The sequence below is a fragment of the Mesocricetus auratus genome, unplaced genomic scaffold, assembly GCF_017639785.1.
Source record: "Mesocricetus auratus isolate SY011 unplaced genomic scaffold, BCM_Maur_2.0 Super-Scaffold_100010, whole genome shotgun sequence".
NCBI classification, from domain to species: Eukaryota; Metazoa; Chordata; class Mammalia; order Rodentia; family Cricetidae; genus Mesocricetus; species Mesocricetus auratus.
In genome coordinates this window covers 43,124,370-43,142,523 of record NW_024429194.1, presented here as the reverse complement: position 1 = coordinate 43,142,523, position 18,154 = coordinate 43,124,370, and the positions used below count along the sequence as shown (strand labels likewise).

At 46.9% G+C, this 18,154-nt stretch overlaps 2 protein-coding genes across 4 annotated transcripts in view; one reads left to right on the top strand and one right to left on the bottom strand.

Moving 5' to 3' along the window:
- Positions 1–4,993, top strand: part of Ccnyl1 (cyclin Y like 1) — a 36,050-nt gene extending 31,057 nt beyond the window's left edge. For all 3 annotated transcript variants that reach the window (XM_040753450.1, XM_040753449.1, XM_040753451.1), the window contains 2 exons: positions 952–1,114; positions 2,780–4,993. In XM_040753450.1, the coding sequence (XP_040609384.1) occupies positions 952–1,114; positions 2,780–2,896 (280 nt within the window). In that variant the 3' untranslated portion in view covers positions 2,897–4,993. The remainder of the gene's footprint in view (positions 1–951; positions 1,115–2,779) is intronic.
- Positions 4,994–10,468: 5,475 nt separating this feature from the next.
- On the bottom strand, positions 10,469–17,534 carry Fzd5 (frizzled class receptor 5). The gene is made up of 2 exons (XM_005070567.4): positions 16,903–17,534; positions 10,469–16,619 (listed from the first exon to the last, which is right to left on the bottom strand). Exon 2 carries the CDS (start codon positions 16,367–16,369, stop codon positions 14,609–14,611), a length of 1,761 nt encoding a protein of 586 aa, XP_005070624.1. The 5' UTR covers positions 16,370–16,619; positions 16,903–17,534; the 3' UTR covers positions 10,469–14,608.
- Positions 17,535–18,154: the final 620 nt, after the last annotated feature.

The window sequence follows — 18,154 nt, the reverse complement described above, 5'->3', positions numbered from 1 at the left end:
ACTTTGTGTTTTTTAAACCTTCAGTAAGGTCAGTATGGTCATACAGTACAGAGCTGCTCCCATCCACGTTTCCCTCTGTGCAGATTGTGTCCTAGCTAGGGCAGCACGTGCTCATTGTCTTGGGGTTTTATTCCCAGCACAGGAACCAGGTTTGGTGTGTACAGTGCTCTACCAGACATAGTGTACTGAAGTGGGTTTAGTGAAGCCAAGACATCTGTCTTTGATCTCTCTGCTTTCCAAAGTTTTAAATGAGTCTCTTGACTGTCATAGTGACAGTTTGTCACCTTAGTGTAATATTAAGGTGAGCAGAAACTTGCATTGTGCCCTTTGACATAGCCTCATGTGCTGGGGCAGGGGGAAGGGATTTCCTTTCCCGTCCAATGTGGCTTATTTATTTATTTATTTGAGATGAATCCTTGTTGCCTCAAGAGTGTTTCCCCCTCAGAGATAATAGCGTGGCTCTCGATGGATCCATTTGTTGCCGTGGTGATGTGCCCACTCCTTTTGTTGGCGCTTCTCTACTTCAATAAGCCCCTTCCTGTTATCAGCCCAGGGAAAATGTCTGCAAGTTCTTCAGAGCTAATAAACAGCATACATCATTCCTTTCATCTGCTCGCTAGAGCGGGCTTGTGAGTGAGCGTGGAGTATGGATAGTCCAGCTGCACTAATGGAACTCTGAAGAATGAGCCTGCAAGTCAGCAGCACGAGTGCATGAGAGGGAGGGCTGTAACCTTTCCCCTCCCTCCCCAAACTCAGAGTGCTGGGATGCAGAAAGGACCACGAATAGCTGTACCTTGTTTGAGCATTAGTATATTAATCTAGCTGGGTAGCCTTCATGTGTTCCAAAACAGAATTTAGAGCTATTCTAGAAGCTCTCGAATGATGATTTTGAAGATAACCCAGTTGACTAAAATTATCCTGTGTGGGTTTTGCTGGGTTCCTCCTCCCCAGGAATGAGATGGAAAGGCATTTCTTGGAGCTACTCCAGTTCAATATTAATGTTCCTGCCAGTGTTTATGCCAAATACTACTTTGACCTTCGCTCCTTAGCCGATGACAACAACCTGAATTTTCTGTTTGCTCCTCTCAGCAAAGAAAGAGCACAGAACCTAGAGGTAAGGCTGTATTCACTAAGTGGGATTTGCTGCGAGCCACCCGGCCCACATCTGTGAAGACAATGGAAAGCTTGTAAATTAGCACATTGAAGAGGTTATTATCTCTGGCATCATATTTACTGGGCCTTTTATGGTTTCTACAAGTATCTGCATTATATAGAGAGGTAGATATTGCCTCCAGTGATCATAATTCAGTCTTTTTAATAGATTTCCCTATTGAAGCTCTGTATTCCCACATAATCATATATAGATAACTTCCTGAAATTATATTCTTAATTATTCCTACCTACATATTACAACTCTGCTGCATTTCACTTGGTTGGCAAATTGTCAGACACCATGAGTTTACTAGACAGCATTAGTGGCCAAGCTGAGAGACCTTTGTTTAGGATGCAGAATGTAAATATATTTTTCATACTGGATATAGGAACAAAATAGGGTTTTCATAAAAGTAGTGATGGTGGCCGGGAAGATGGCTCAGAGGTTTGAAAGTGGATCTGTGTTCAAATACCAGTGATCATGCCTGGTGTCTCTTAACTGTCTGCTCCAGCTCTAGGGGATCAGGCACCTTCCGACATCCATGGGTAGCCTCATACCACACACATACTTAAATAAAAGTGTTTTTTAAAAATGAAAGTGGGAACTTACATAGGTGAAGTCATAGTTATGGTTTAAAATGTTTAGTAAATGGGTCACAATGATTCACATTCTTTAGGATGGAACTTCCTTAAGGTACTTTCATAACTTAGAATGTTGTTCTACTCTTTTTTTTTTTTTTTTTTTTTGAGACAGGGTTTTTCTGTGGCTTTGGAGGCTGTCCTGGAACTCACTTTGTAGACCAGGCTGGCCTCGAACTCACAGAGATCCGCCTGCCTCTGCCTCCCGAGTGCTGGGATTAAAGGCGTGCGCCACCAACGCCTGGCTGTTGTTCTACTCTTAGTGTGCTAGTAAGATAGTCATTAGACTCCTGCTATTAAGTATAGTACTTGCCAACCTTGTTAGACCACTGGAAATTGGATATAATTTTAACAGCTGAGTAAACACTAATTGTTTTAGCATAGGTGTATGCTCATGCTTAGGGAACAATTACACAAGTAGCATGATATTGATGTAAAAAGCCTGTCATAGCATCTACACCTTTGAGAACTCAATTTTGTGTGTGTGGTGTGTGCAGGTGTATGGTGGCCACGGGCTGACATAGATGTTTTCCTCAATCACTCTCCACTTACATTGTGAAATTGGGTGCCTAGTGGAGCTCACGGGTTCCTAGATGGCTCATTGAGGCTCTGGGGTCCTCCTTTCACCACTCCATAGCCCTGGGATTACAGGGATGTGCCACCACGCCTGGCACAGGTCAGGGAATCCACACTCAAGCTCTCATGCGTGCATAGCCGGCACTTCACCTGCAGAGCCATCTCTCCAGTCTGAGGATCCCAGTTTTTAAGTAACTTAATTACCCCCTTTCCAGGCGTTAAGTCATGACCCTGAAAAGATTAGCAAAAGCAGCAGGAAGTAGTTCCCCCAATACGTAGCACTGTAGATCTTCATCCTCAGGTAACCCAAGTGGCTGTATTTGTTTAGAGGTAGTTTCTGTTGCTTTGTTTTTTTTCCTTAAGGTTGCATTCTTTTTTAAACTTCTATATTCTGTTTGATTGCCTTTCCTAGGCCATTTCAAGGTTGTGTGAAGACAAATACAAAGACTTATGTAGAGCTGCTATGAGAAGATCTTTAAGCGCTGATAACTTCATTGGTATTCAGCGCTCTAATGCCATCCTCTCTTAAGAGAGAGACATTGAGGAGTGAGAACATCAGGGACTCCTCATTGACAAAGACTGGAGAAATAGCACCTCTCCTGGTCAGAGACCAGCAGAGGTTGGACTCCACTGAATGGAAAGACCTCAAATTCAAGAGACTCTGGACAGTGACTGCTGACTCCATAGGAAAGAATGGGACCTTGTCAAAGCAACCACTCTCTGTCCTTTGTAATGTAACAGTTATGAAAACCACTCCAAAGCAAAAGCTCTGACCACACACAGATATTGCTTACCATGTAGGCCAATGGCTGTGAAATATGTGAGGTTTTTAAATTGTTTCAATTTTTAGACTTTCATTTGAGACAGGGTCTTATGTAGCCTGGGCTGGCCTCAAACCCATTATGTGACAGGCTAGCCTTGAACTCCTAATCTTCCTGCCTCTACTCCCAAGTGCTGGGATCGCCATGCTTGGCTCAGACTTTAGACTTTAAAGACACTAACCATATAGCTTTTGTTTTTCTTGCCCCTCCCCCAACTGCTGCATATGCTTTTAGAATTGATTCAGTATTACCATTAAAACATGAGACTCCTTCCCATTTTTGTGGTGCTGGGAATCAAACTGAGGACTTAGCATGTGCTTGGTGAGCATTTAACCACTGAGCTACACTCCTCAGCCCCAAGCATGGGATACTTAACACTCATGAAACCACCTAGGAGCAGATTGTAGCATCATTAGGTATTAAACATTCTCCTACTGTGTCATCAAAGCTGCTAGTCATTATTGGCAATCAGTTTAAATTACCAAAAAGCTGCTGGGTAACACTCGCCATTCATATTCTTTGCAAGCACTGCTTGCTAGCATTTTGGTATGTTTGGAGCCATTAAGAGAAAGTATCAGTTGTTGACTCCTTCTGTTGGGTCCTTGCTGCATTTCCTGTGAACTATTAATGGTGCTTCTCATTTTCAGATTTTTCTCATTGTTAAACAAGTGTATTAAAAGATATTTTCATAATGCCAAACATAGTGGTCCAGTGATCATGAGCAAATAGCAAAAATACAAGGTGTCCCCAAAATTAGTGTTGCTTTACACTTAATGTGCCTGGGCACTCTGGGGACACTGCAACAGAAGTATAAAAGCCACAAACTTTCACAAAAGCATCATTTGAAAGTTTTAATTTACTAATTTAAAATAATTAAGCTTCTAATTTTTTCTCTTGAAGATTCCAAACTATGAACCAAAAAATTAAAGCTAAATGCTTGATATTCCAAATTTGGAGAGATTAAGTTGAAAAGGTAAAGTAAAACTTTTAAATAATGTTTCACTAGTTTGTAGCATTTATAACTAACTCTACAGGTATTGAAACCTGCACTGAGATCTGGGAGCTGCCATGTATTTCCATGGAAGCACTTCTTTTCCCAAGTCGTTCTTTGCCAGGCTGCGCTCTAACTGCTTTGATCACCTAAGTGTCTTTACATTCAGTTAAGGGAGGTTATGAAGAGCATGTTAATATATAGTTATGAAGAGCACTGTTATATATAGTACATGAAAAAGAATCAGCTCTTCAAACAGCAGGTGAAATGAGCAATTTTAAAAAATTCTCCTGCATGTTTGCCTGGGTGCACGAGTCTTCTAAACTGTACCTAGGAGTCCTAAAAAAAAAATCTATCCCACATAATTGCTTGAGTGCAGGTGTCTTCTCAACTGCACCCAGGAGCCCTAAGCACAGGCCTTAAAAGGCGGGGAGGAAATGATTAGGAAAATGATGACAGCAGCACCTAAATTTGAAATAGAAGGTTTGTGTTTTCAACTATGTACATTCTATTTCTTCTCACTTGTAACCTAAACAAGACCATTGTGGGCCAAGAATACTTCCTCTTGCAATGCTTCCTTCACACGCTCTCAAGTGCTGTCGGGTCATCATTTTTAAAGGACAGACATAAATGTTAAGGATGTAGGAAATATTACAATCTACCACCTCAAAAACAATTGTTTATGGAGTTCAGAGCTTAGAGATTCAAGTATTGATTGCAGTTTTATTTTGAAAAGAATGCTACAACTAAATGTGGTTTTTCTTTCTCATGTTTATATTAAAAGAAAAGCTAATAAATTCTATTTTAATTAAAACATGGTTAGTGTGTTTGTACCACTTATCTGTCCATAGGGCATTATATTTCTCTAGAACTCTTGTGTTTACCTTGGTCCTAAAACTTACATTTTCCAGCTGAGGAAGCTGCTTTGATTCATGGTCTAGTTCAGGAATCGTGATTGACTGCTCAGACTGTTTTCTGCCTGAAGATAATGTGTTATACCTGGGGTGTGTCTAGCTCCAGTATTTAGTGACATAGTGCAGTAGACGGCACATTTGAGTAGTTGGTTTATCATGGTGAACCAGGAAGGATCACAGTAGATGAGATTGTAGGTATACACCAGAGAAAGGAGTAGCTAGACCAGTATCAAGTTAGAACGTGTTCCACAGGGAATACAACAGAAGTATGGGAATTTGAATTGGGGTTGCTTGAAACCCGATGCATGAAGCTTAACTTGGTGCTTCAAGTTTGCATTTCAGGTGGGAATAAACCCAATAACCTAAGGGTTTTGTTTTTGTTTTGAGATAGGGACTATCTCAAAACAAAACTATGTATACTTGGCAGGTCTGGAAATATTGAACAGCCCGGCCTGTTGTGATCCTCAGTGAGGGTCCTGACTAAGAATTGTTACTAAATTCTGCTCGTGCTGCACATTTATTTTACTTTTTCAGTATTTGAAGTCAGATCCTAGAGTGATGGATCCCTTTGTTCTTGACATAGGATAACTGAACTGACAATCTAGGAAGGGAAAACCTGTCATAAATCACATAAGCCACGGGGTGGTGCTGCACACCTTTAATCCACCACTCAGGAGGCAGAGGCAGGTGTATCTCCTGTGAGTTCAAGACCAGCCTGGTCTCCAGAGCAAGCTCCATGATAGCCAGTGCAGTTACCCAGAGAAACCCTGTCTTGAAAAACCAAACACACATAAGAATTTGTATATTGCAGCTAGAGAGGTGCCTCAATGGTTAAATGCCTGTATTGCTCTTGTAGAGAACCTGACTTTGATTCCCAACACCTATATGACTGACTGTAACTCCAGCACCAGAGCTGACACACTCCTGACCTCAGGCTCAAGCACATGTACACAAGTTAATATTTTTAAAAATATTTGCATCTTATATGTAGAAATGCTGACTGCATGAGTGGACAAATATTAAACGATGATCTGGGAAAGACTGTGACATGAAGCTGCCACTTTTGGTAATTTAGCACCATGAGTATCACTGAGAATTGTTTTTCTCTCTTTGACCTTGACACTAGAACCTGAGTCCTGTCGGTAAGTGGGAAATTGCATCAACTGAATATGTAAATGCCACTGAAAGTTGGGTAGGGTCATGACAAACTGGGCATGAAAACCAAATCACCAGTAAGGTGCTAACTAGCATCTCCTCAGGGCTCTGTACTCTGAAAAGATAATGAAAGGAACATCAGTCTGGACTCATCCATTTTGCTTTTGTGTTTTAGAAGATGGCGGTGGTGGTGGTGGTCTTTTAGTTTTTGTTTTTAACCTCTACATTTTTAGAATAAGTGTTTACTTTTTAGGAAAGGTGCAGTTTACTTGATTAATAGCCCACAAATGCAAATGAAATAGCAAAAGCAAACAAATAAAACATCTTCAATACTAACTTTTTTCTTTTGAGAAACAGATTTGTTTGGTTTTGGTTTTTTGAGAGAGGGTTTCTCTGTAGCTTTAGAGCCTGTCCTGGAACTAGCGCTTGTAGATCAGGCTGGTCTTGAACTCATAGAGACCCTCCTGCCTGTGCTTCCCAAGTGCTGGTATTAAAGGTGTGCACCACCACTGCCCGTCGAGAAACATGTTTTAAAGTGAAAATTTCCTTCTGTCACTACTGTAAGACTGCCTACCAAATAACAGGCTGTGAATGTTTGAGACAGGGTCTCGCTATGCAGGCCTCACTGGCTTGGCACTTGCTCTGTAGACCAGGCTGGTCTTGAACTCAGAGATCCTCCTGCCTCTGCTTCCAGAGTGCTGAGATTAAAGTCCTGTGCCACACTGACAGAGATTTGACTGGTGTGTGGTAATTGCATTATGCAGAAAAGATAGATCTGAAATGCGTGTTTGACCCCAGTAAAACTCCCATTCTTGCAGGTTGAAAAGTGCTGCTGCTTAGTAATTCGCTCCGTTTATGGTTAGATTTCTTTGTATCAGATTTCAACCCAGCCCATCCTTCCACACTTCCTGCTTTTTAAATTCAACAACACAGAACTTTGGTTTTATGACAGCTCAGCTTGGTTTAGTTTCTTATGTCCCTAAATGCAACATTCCCTGATGCAAAGACGTCAGTCGGTGTTAACAACCAGGTATCAGGTTAGACTGTTTTTATAAGCTAAGCTATGCAGGCTAGCTAAAACCTTTCACAACTCATTCTTCACTCCAGCCATGTTTAAAATGACTGGTTTGCCTGCCTGGTCCTTCACCCAGAAGCTGCATTCTTAAGATAGTACTATTTGGAAAGAAAGCACTCAGCGGAGAAATACCCCAAGGTGAAGTGCTACTTTCTATGCAAACTGTGCGCCTAGTATGGGTCAACGAGTCCAGCATAAGGTTACCTCCAGTCTGCCAGCCACTTAACCTATCTGGAGGCCTGATACCGTGCCAGCAAATGCCACAAAGGATAAAACAGGGCACTTCCCCCTACTACTTCAGAGCAACCTTGGGCTCTTGGGCTCTTTTCACTTAGCTGTTTTAAGTGGGTTTGCCAGAAAGAGAACATTTTACTTTCTGTGAAAAAAACTTTAGCAATCCCACCTTGTGGTTTGAGGTCTTTAGGGTGCAGGAAGGGATATAAAGTTGTATAGAAGAGGAATCATGACTCCAGTGAAAAGTTAACATTCTTTTAAAAGGGAAAAGTTCAGATAGTCTTTAAAAGCTGTTAAAACAACAACAAAAAGAAGCCTAGCCTCATAACTGCTGTAAAAAACTAGGCAGTTTCGGAGGCTGGAGAGATGGCTCAGAGGTTAAGGAGCACTGGCTGTTCTTCCAGAGGTTCTGAGTTCAATTTCCAGCAACCACATGGAGGCTCACAACCATGTGTAACCACATCTGGTGCCTTCTTCTGGTAGACAAGCGTACATGCAGGCAGAACACTGCACAGGATAAATAAATCTTAAAAAACAAAACAACAAAAAACTGGGCAGCTTCATTGTGACCAAAGAAATTCAGTGGTAGTCCCAGAACCAAAGAGCCACAGGAAGATACAGCAAATACTGTATTTGAGTATGATGGCTTTAAAAACCCTGCTGTTCCATTCCCTTACCCTACAAACCACCTGAAGTCTCTGGTTATTCTCTAGTAGAACTAATCCCCCCAAAGGCTGAGATTCATTGTACCCCCATCCTCCCCACCACACCCACTCCTTACCTGGCTCAAGTCCCTGAGAGCCTGTTGCTGTACTCCATTCCAGCTTTGTCACCTGTAATCTTCTTGGCAAATGTCCAACATGGCACGCTTCATGCTGGTGACCATAAAAGCCCTCGATTGGCGCCAGGTTCAAGGAAATGCAGGCTTTCTATGGTTTGTAGGTTAACTACTCCTTAGCTCATCTGGACCAGCCCGTCCATGCCCCAGAGCAGCTGCTGCCAACTCAGCAGTGCACTTCCATAACTAAGGCAGTCACTTACATATTTGATTTCTCAATAGCAGCTACCTCTCATCAGCTCAAAGTCCTTGTCGAAAGGTAATATGGTATCATGAACGCTGGATCCCAGAACACTAGTGTGAAGTCTGATTGTCTAGAGTTCACAGACAAGGGCCAGCATTGACTTTTTGTAACATGTACCATGGTTAAGACATTAACATGTTTGACCCCAGCAATTGAGGTAGAGGCAGGTAGATCTCTGAGTTTGAGGCTAGCCTATGGTCTAGAGTTCCAGGACAGCTGTCACTACATAGAGACCCTGTCTCAAAACAAAACACAAAAAAGGTTATTAGCATTAGGGGAAGTGAGGAAGAAGCAAACAAGGACTCTTAATTATCCATGCAATTTTTAAATGAGTAATTTTAGATTTACATAATTACTCCCGGATTTAATTTTTTTTTTTTTTTTTTGGTTTTGGTTTTGGTTTTACAAGACAGGGTTTCTCTGTATTGTTTTGGAGGCTGTCGGTCCAGTCCGGCCTCAAACTCACAGCGATACGCCTACCTCTGCCTTCAGAGTGCTGGGATTAAAGGCGTGCACCACCAACACCTGGCTTTAAGTATCTTTATAAAAGCAAAACCCACCTGAGGTCCCAGGGCTAACTAAATCTCCAACCCTGGGGCTGAAACTGGAGTGCATTTCTCAGAGCCACCACTGACGCCCTGTGAAAGCTGCCCCCTCCGTTCCACACCAGGAACAGCTGCGGACTCCTAGCATTACTTACCTTGCCTGATTTAACCTTCTAAAGCTTCTGGACCCCCAAACATAAGTGCTATTATTCTCTCTTCACAAATGAGAAATCTGGAATAAAAGTGTCCTGGATCGGGGCTTGTAAGTAGTAGAGCTGGGATTTGAACTAACAATCAATCTGTATCCTTTATCCAAACACACACAATCATTCTCCCTCTAAGCTTCCATATTGACAAACTAAAGAACTCTGTAAATTGAGTCATTAAGAAAAAAAAGGAATGGTGATATTGCCAATGATTGGGAGGGCACCTTTTCTCCAACTGTGTAAATGCTCCCTGCCCTTGCTCTAGTTTCGGATTCTCATCCCCCCTTTCTCCACTGGGTGACAGTGAGCCAAGAGAAGCCAAGGAGGAGACATGCTAGAGTCCTGTCCATGTGAACTGTAGTTGCCCTTCGGCGGGATGTTGTTCTCTGTTTCTCAGACTGGCTCCCCCTCCCTGCCATATACTGAAGTCCATTGTATACAAACTGACATTGGATTAAGTAGCCATTATTATATTTCTGCCCTATACATTTAAAGCCTTAAGTCCATGTTTCCTTCACATTTCCCCACAATGCCTGAGAGCACCGCTGGGGAATATGAGGTACAGTTACTTTATAGACTCATTGAATTTTGCCAAGACAGTCCACCAATAAGCATTCTGACACCCAGTCAAATTACCTGGGGATGGGGAAGGGAACTGGGTGTCATTCTCAGTGAACTGTGGTCCTACTTCTTGGCTGCCAACCTGAAGTTATTTGAGTTCAACACCTGCCCCTCATCCAGACACACACAGCATGCAGCTTATCAAACAGGTGCAATGCACACACGTCTGTCAAACAGAACAGTCAGACCATGCCTCTGATCTTTCACGAAGCACCCTTCATTTCTTCAAATGAATAATGAAGCAAACTGCAGTATAAGCAGGAGAAACGCAGGAAGCACAGGTGAGGGAAATGTATTCCTCTTCTGACTGGAATTTGATTATCTGATGAAAATTCAGTTGTGTATACTTTAAGGCTATCTGAGACATCTGGTGACCAAGTTAGACTCTGCATCTCAGATACTCTTGGAAACCAAGGCATTTCTCCATAAAGGGGAAAAAGACAGTACAGCATTATTGTATTTTCTTCACCATTGCTTTAATGCATTTTAAAAAGTTATCTACATGAACTGGGAACAAAGAAACAAAAATAGACATTTCTTTGTTTTTCATAAATAACTAATCTCCATATTTGATAAAAATCTTAAACCATTATTTTACCTTCCCACAAATATAATACAAAAAATTTCCAAAATCATAAGGTCAACAAGTTAAGGATCTTGAGACTAACATAACCACATACAATTGCTGTTGTACTGACTTCCAGGCACAAGACAAAAAAAAAAAAAAAAAAAAAAACCTCTCTTCAAGATACTCAGGGTTACCTTTTGCTAGTGTTATGGATTCAGAATTATAATCATTGCCAGTCATAATCTATAGATTCAAGCTGATTGTCTACAAATAAAATATTGCTGGCTCTGACGTGTGAGTGCTGGATTTGGCATGACAACGATGGTTCTTACTGCATGGGATAGGCACTATACATGTATGCAGACCATACACAGCACTGAATGCCCTGGACTCCAACTACTGACTCGGTATGTGCCTCATTTGGCTCAGTAATGAATTCACCTGCACCAACCCGTATCAAAAGTCACTAAATCTCTCTCATATATATATATATGTATATATAATATATATTACGTATATACACATCCACAAAACATACATACTATACATAGTTTATAACATGAATTAGTATTGTCTTAAAATGATGTACCACAGACAGACATTATCCTGGATGAAGAAAAAAATCCAGCAATTGTCATCCAGCTACAGGCTACAGAAGATTCTGAGGGTTTGAATCAGGTTAGTCACCAAGCTGTTTCTTTCCCAGGATCACTTGATTGGACTTCGGAGACAAGAAAGGACACAGAGGCAGCAGGCAATTCTTAGCCATCACACCTCACACCTGCCTAGATTTGTGATGTGCTCAGTCCTGTTTGCTACATTCGGTGTTAGAAAGCACTTATTCAAAGCTTTGTCCCTCCTACCCCCCTTGGTCTTTCTGTAGAGCACAAAAGCGAAAAGAAGCGTCCTTAGCAGGACCAGTAGTTCATTAAAACACACAACTGTGCTTTCTAGCTCTGGGGTTCCCATTCTACACTCGCCAGTGCAGGTCACGGATGCTGTTATTAAGGTTCAGTGTATGATCCATGATGTTGTCTCCTGGCAGCCGGTGTCAAGATTAGTGCTGCCCTGGCCCAGGAGGGAACAGCCTAATGAATACCAACTTAGAACAAGTGCCATCGGCACATTATTTAAGCTTGTACATGCGCACAATTACACACAAGGCATACACACAGGCCCTGGTCACTGGCAACGGTCACATCAAACTATGACAAAAGGGTTGCAAGAATAAACCAATTAAGGCACCAAGAAAAATGATTTCCATCCAATTTAGACAACTTCAAAACGGGAGGAGGGAAATGATATAAAATTAAATAAAAATGAAAAACACCTCCCTAACATTTGGCCACTGGTGTCACTGAGGTCCCATCTCTCCCTGCAGACTACCTAAATCCTCACCCTGTAACCTGTGCAGCATCATAGTGCTCAAAGAGGTGAGTGAGGCAGCTCGACCGTGCACACTGGAGCTGAAACCAGCGCAACTCCTCCCCGCTACACAAAGCTGGCAGAGAGGTTGCCGGACTGCCCCAAAGCTCTTCATGTCATTTCACTTATTGTTATCACAACAGAAATGCAAAGTAGAGGAAAATGTGTGGTGGGAACAGGAGGTGGCCATCCGAACACACAGCTTCCCTCTCCCCTCCCCTAGGGCAGACTAGAGCCGCCGTCAGTAAGGCTTCAGGGAAGCAGGTGGGCTCTCTTTGTCTCCTTAGGGTAGGAGAGAAGAAAAGAGGAAAGATGAGGACAGAAACAAAAGAGACTTCTGAGGCTTCTTCCAAACCTACGTAGCCCATCCCTTAGTATCACATCGGTTTCAACTTTCTTATTTTTCAAAGGGAATTAATTGTCGTCGTCCCCCCCCCACCGCTTTGGTATGTTGCTAAGATGAAATAACAATCCTTTTTTTAAATGAATTAAATCACTTTCATCCACTTCATCCCTCAACTTTTAGAAACACTGTATGACTTTTCTAGATTCCTCCACAATTTTCTTTTTCATGAAGACAGAACAACCCAAACTAGGCACAGTTGGCTCGGGCAGCAGATTCTGGGAAGACACGCTAAACAAGCCAAGAGGTCAAGGTGATAAGAAAAGGGCCTCATTTGAAAAACAGCAGAAGTGGTGTTGAGACAGGGAGCCTATTGAGTTTCCCGGAAGGGGTTTCTGAATAAACAGAATAAGACATTCACAGAGCTTTATAGCTAGGTGTACGAGGTTTTGCAGAAGCCACTTAAGTTTTCATTTTGGCTCAAGCATCACATTTTACAAATGTGAACAGCTTCCCAGTAACCTTAAGAGTCGGACCTTAAGCATTTAAATTCCCAGTGGGAACTATGCATTTCTCCACTCAGTACCTGGGAGGTAAAGCTGATGCAGGCTTAGCTCCTCCCCCCCCCCCATTAGCTGCAAATGAAAACCGGGATGCCTAGATTCCAGCTGGTTTTAATTGCTTGGCCATTTTAGCTCCCTAAATTCCGTCTTGGCCACCGGCACTTGCGGGCTGATGATGCACTGTCACTTCTTTAATTGGCCTCACACTCTTAGTGAATGAATGGTTAAACAGATTAGGAAAGCAAACAGACTTTTCCAATGCTGGCTTTCTCAGAAAAGGAAAAGAAAGCAGGGGTGGGGGGATGGTCCCTCCCGCAGAGGCATTACAACTGCCCCATATTACAAAGCTTAAGTTATGGATCTTGTGTGTTTTCCAGAGACTACGAGGGGACAGTGTTGCTGCTTTGGGGTCATCTGGCTTTAAACTAGCTCCGAGTTCAGGGACACTTGTTTTCCTTCCTCCAAGTCAATGTTTGTTCTCAGGTAACTAGCCTCCCTTCCCGGGCTGCTGCACCTCTTTGGAGGGTGGGTGTGGCTTCTAATCACCGCTCTCCAGGAGGAGGAATAAGAAAAGCGAGAAAGAGTGTTTAGCATGATAAAGGGGGGAGGAGCAGATAAGCAGCAATGGGAACTTACTTTAATTACTGGAAGCACATCCGTTTTTTGTCCTTTAATCTAAAAGAGAGCCCCCTTTAGCAAGGATTCCTAAGTACTTCCAGAAGAAGCGAGTGGCTTTACTTTGACTGAAATTTGTAGCACAAGTTTCTTTAAAGATAATAAGTGATCACTGGAGCTCATTAAGAACCACCCACTCCCTCTTCGGCACAAAGTTCACCCCCTCGCCAGTCACCTTGCCGCTTCAGAACTCACATTCAACCAATCGCCATCCCTCAGGCTCTCACTCACCACAGCCAATGTGTACGTCCAGCTCTAGAATACCACCTCTAACACATTCAAGACACGGAGCCGACTCTTAGGAATGAGAATGGCTCCGGTCAGGCTGAAGAGGGCAGCGCTTGCTGAGCCAGGTTAAGGAGGCTCACAAAAATCTTTAGCTCCCTAACCTTGTTACTTGGGGATAGTCCTAGCCACATCATTCAGCATTCCCGGGGAGGTCTTGAGGGGACTACACACAGAACTGGCCGATGGCCTCTGGCCTCTAAGTGTCCTGGACGTTTTTAGCAGTGTAAGGAAAAAAACTAACCTTAAAAAAAATAAAAGACACTCCACACCTTCCCAGTCACAGCAGCCTTTCACTGTTCACAAAAAAAAAAAAAAAAGACACGTATAGGAAATATATTTTCCCAATTTAAACCACACAGTCCAATCAAACCTGAACCGAGGGTAATCTCATTACAATGCCTGCTTGAGGATTGTGAAGCCCCCAAAACAAAGGTAAATTGTTGCCAAAATGCAACAATGTTAAAAATTAAAATACATATAAATTAAAAACAGGGTTCCTCTAAAGGCAGTAAGAAGTACAAACTAGAATACACTGCACGTGAGTCGAGCCCCCCCTCCGGTAGAAACTGGGGACAGGTACTCTCTTGAAACCGGCCTCTTTCGCTCTCCAAGCCGCGCAGGGAGGGGGCATCAGCACCAAGAAGGTAAACGGAAGTGACCTTCACAAAGTTACCAAGCAAAACAACCCCCTCCTTCAATTCCGGCACTGTCCCTGGGCCTCGGCCTCCTGGCCTCCTAGACATGGGACAGGGATACTTGCTTGTGGTATGCGGCGGCGGCGGGGCCGGGCGGCCCGGTCCTGCCGGTGAGCGCGGCGCTGGCCTCCACATAGTCCCCTGAGGCCATAGCGCCACCGCTCTTGTGGCCCCGCCCTGAGCTGCAGCAGCAGCGACTAGTGAAGCGCCGCCAAGACTCCAGGGTCTTGCCGGACCAGATCCAGACTCCCGACGTGATGCCCACCACCAGGCACATGAAGTATTTGAGCATGAGCACCCAGTACTCGGGCTTGGCGCGCGGCTGGCCAGCGTCAGGTCCCGGACACGCGCAGGTGAGGGCCGCCTCCCAGCTCTCTCGGTAGTGCTGCTCATACAGGTAGCAGGCCACCACAATGCTGGCGGGCACCGTGTAGAGCAGAGTGAAGATGCCGATGCGGATCATGAGCTTCTCCAGCTTGTCTGTCTTAGTGCCACCCTGCTTAATGACACTCCGGATGCGGAAGAGCGACACGAAGCCCGCCAGAAGGAAGAGCGTGCCCACCAGCAGGTAGAGCACCAGTGGGCCCAAGACGAAGCCACGCAGCGAGTTCAGGTTTTGGTTGCCCACATAGCAGATGCCGGCCACAGGGTCCCCGTCCACAGAACTTAGTGCCAGCGCTGTAATGGACTTGACGCTGGGGATGAGCCAGGCAGCAAGATGGAAGTACTGGGCATAGCCTGCGATGGCTTCGTTGCCCCACTTCATGCCAGCCGCCAAGAACCAGGTGAGCGACAGGATGACCCACCAGATGGAGCTGGCCATGCCAAAGAAGTAGACTAGAAGGAAGACGACCGTGCACAGCGCAGGGCCAGTAGTCTCATAGTGGATGTGGCTGTGCTCGCGGCTGCAGGCGACGCTGGCATGGCCCACGACCAGGCGCACCAGGAATCCCAACGACACACACAGGTAGCACGCAGACAAGAAGATGATGGGGCGCTCGGGGTAGCGGAATCGCTCCATGTCGATGAGGAAGGTGGCAACGGTGGTGGACGTGGAGATGAAGCAGAGCACAGACCACAGGCCAATCCAGAAGGTGGCGAACGTGCGCTCATCGGGGCTGAAGGACGGCTGGTAGCAGGGCACTGCACAGTTGGGCACCTGGCCGGTGCGCACCTTGTTGTAGAGAGGGTGTGACTCCTTCAGGATAGGCACGAAGGGCTCGCGGCACGTGCACACAGATTGACCTCCGGAGGGGCACTCGCCCCCGGAAGATGGCGCCCCTGGAGGGCCTGGGAGGGTGGGCTTGGCCGGGAAGGACTTGGGGGACGCGGTGGTGGCTTCGCTTCGGTTATAATCCATGCACAGAACCTCGGCGTCACCGCCCAGCACAGGGAGGCGGTCGCAGCTCATTCGCTCCGGCCAGGCGAAGCCGTACTGGCGCATGAGAGGCGAGCAGCCGGCCTTGGCGCGCTCGCACACGGAGCGGCACGGTGGCAGCGGCTTGTGGTAGTCGGGCAAGCAGATGGGTGTGTACATAGAGCACAGGAAGAAGCGCAGGTCCGGTGAGCAGTGGATCTCCACCAGCGGCCAGAATTGGTGCACCTCCAAGCCTGCCTCGTCCTGCGTGTCGTGGTTAAACTGGTTGGGCATGTGCGTCAGGTTGTAGCCGATGCCTCGGCACATGGGCACTGTGATTTCCTGGCACACCGGGGCCTTGGAGGCGGCCGCTGCCCGGCCCACCAGCTGCGCGAGTAGCAGCAGCAGCAGTGAGGGCGGAGCGGACGGGTCGGGCCGAGCCATCGCCCCCTTCTTCCCCTTGCCTCCCGCTGCCCGCAAGGGTCGGCGCTGACCGACGAATCCGCGGCCCCGGCTTCCCCCTCTCCGGAATCTTGAGTGTGACGCCCGGGCTGGCAACCTGTTGGTTTCTTTTTCTCTTAAAGAAATCCGTCCAAAGATAAACTGCCTGGGGAAGGCGCTGCCTCCGCCGGCAGCGCTCCACGCCAGATAGGGCTAGAGAGACGATTAGGGCTCCGATTCCAAGGACACAACTCTTAAAAGAGAAAGCAGGGGGAGAAGAAAAATCGCAACCACTCCTCTTAGAGGAGCGCCAACCACTCGGTCTCCGTACGCGGTCTCCAGTCTCTACATTAACTCCTTTCCTCCCCTCCACCTTCAGGAACCAAACTTCAGACTCCCCGCACCCCACTCCCCGCGCTCGCCTTGCTTTCCTGGCCCGGCCCTGCAGGCTGTGCCTGGGGCCAGAGAGCCCAGTCCCCGAGAAAGGGACAGAGGAACCGGGAGAACTGGGATTAGGGGAAGACGCGGGCTCTCACCTCTGAGGGTCCTGCTGGGCGGCAGATGTCTGCAGCCAGTCGGGCTCCTCCGTCCCGAGACTCCGAATCCGGCCAGAGCTGGAAAAGTTTAACGACAAGCTAGGTACCTGTGGCGGCGACACATGGCAGCAGGTGGGGGGCGTTTCAGAGAGCAGGATGCCCCACGACCACGGTTGGCGCGGGCCGGTCAGTCGCCTTCTCTTCCTTCGGGGCCCCCTGCATGATTCGGGCAGAGCAGGGCAGGGGCAGGCCGTGCCTTCCACCGGTGACCCGAAGCCCAGACGAAGGGCAAGGGCGCCGGGCAGCACTTGGCTGGAAGACGGAGGGGTGCGGCGGCTGGAGGGGACCCGGCCACCTCACAGCACAGCGAGCAGCCGGCACTGGCCGGGCCGGGACTGCATGGTCCGCGCCCGCCGCCGCGTCCCGCCAGCCGCTCGCCGCCTCCCCTGCAGGGGGCTCCGCGCTCCAGCGGACTCCGGGGGGGCGGTGGCGGCGCTCTCAGGACGCGCCCCGCTCGGCTCCTCCCCCGCGCTCTCGCACTCTTTCTCGCCCACCTCCAGTGAGCTCCGAGCGGTGCGCGACGGCAGCGGCGGAGCCACGGGCACAGGCTGACTGCCCTCTCCCGCCCCGCCCGGGTCACCTGCCTCTAATGCCCGCCGGGAGGCCCCGCCCCGGGCCCGCCCCCTCCCGCCCTGCCCCGAGCTGGGCCGCCCCACCGTGCGCACCGCACGTCCCCGCCCACCGCCCGGCCGCCCGGGCCTCTCCCGGAGCGCCCCGAGGCCCCGCCCGGAGCGGGCAGCGGAAGAGCGTCAGCCAATAGTGGGTCGGGAGAGTGATGAGGGCGTGGTCAATGCTAATAAAGCCGCCTAGAGAACCCGGGCGGGAAACCTGGTCCTAAGTCCTTGTGGAGTTCTCGGTGGCTACCCGCCAGTATCGGGCTCACTTTCCTGGAAGACTCTGGCTTGTGAACGCCTGCTTCCAGGGCCTCTCTCCAGCTAAGCGTCTTCGTCGAGGTCCGGCACTTTTAAACAAGCAGAACTGAGAGGTCAATTTCACCTGCCCCCCCCTTCTGATTGTGCTGGATCACAAACGCGCCAGTACCTAATGAGCTACCGCGTGTTTGTTAATCGTTTACACCTTGGTACGCGGTCTGGAGTCCGTAGGATTCTAAGACCGGAACGCCTCAGAACTTGACGAACACAGTCGAGCTAGCAAGACGGCAGAGACTTTGACAAACTTGTGCTCCTCCCTG

What these genes read in the sequence shown, in the direction of transcription:
- Fzd5 (XM_005070567.4), bottom strand. Translation starts at nt 16,369, where the DNA reads ATGGCTCGGCCCGACCCGTCCGCTCCGCCCTCACTGCTGCTGCTGCTA.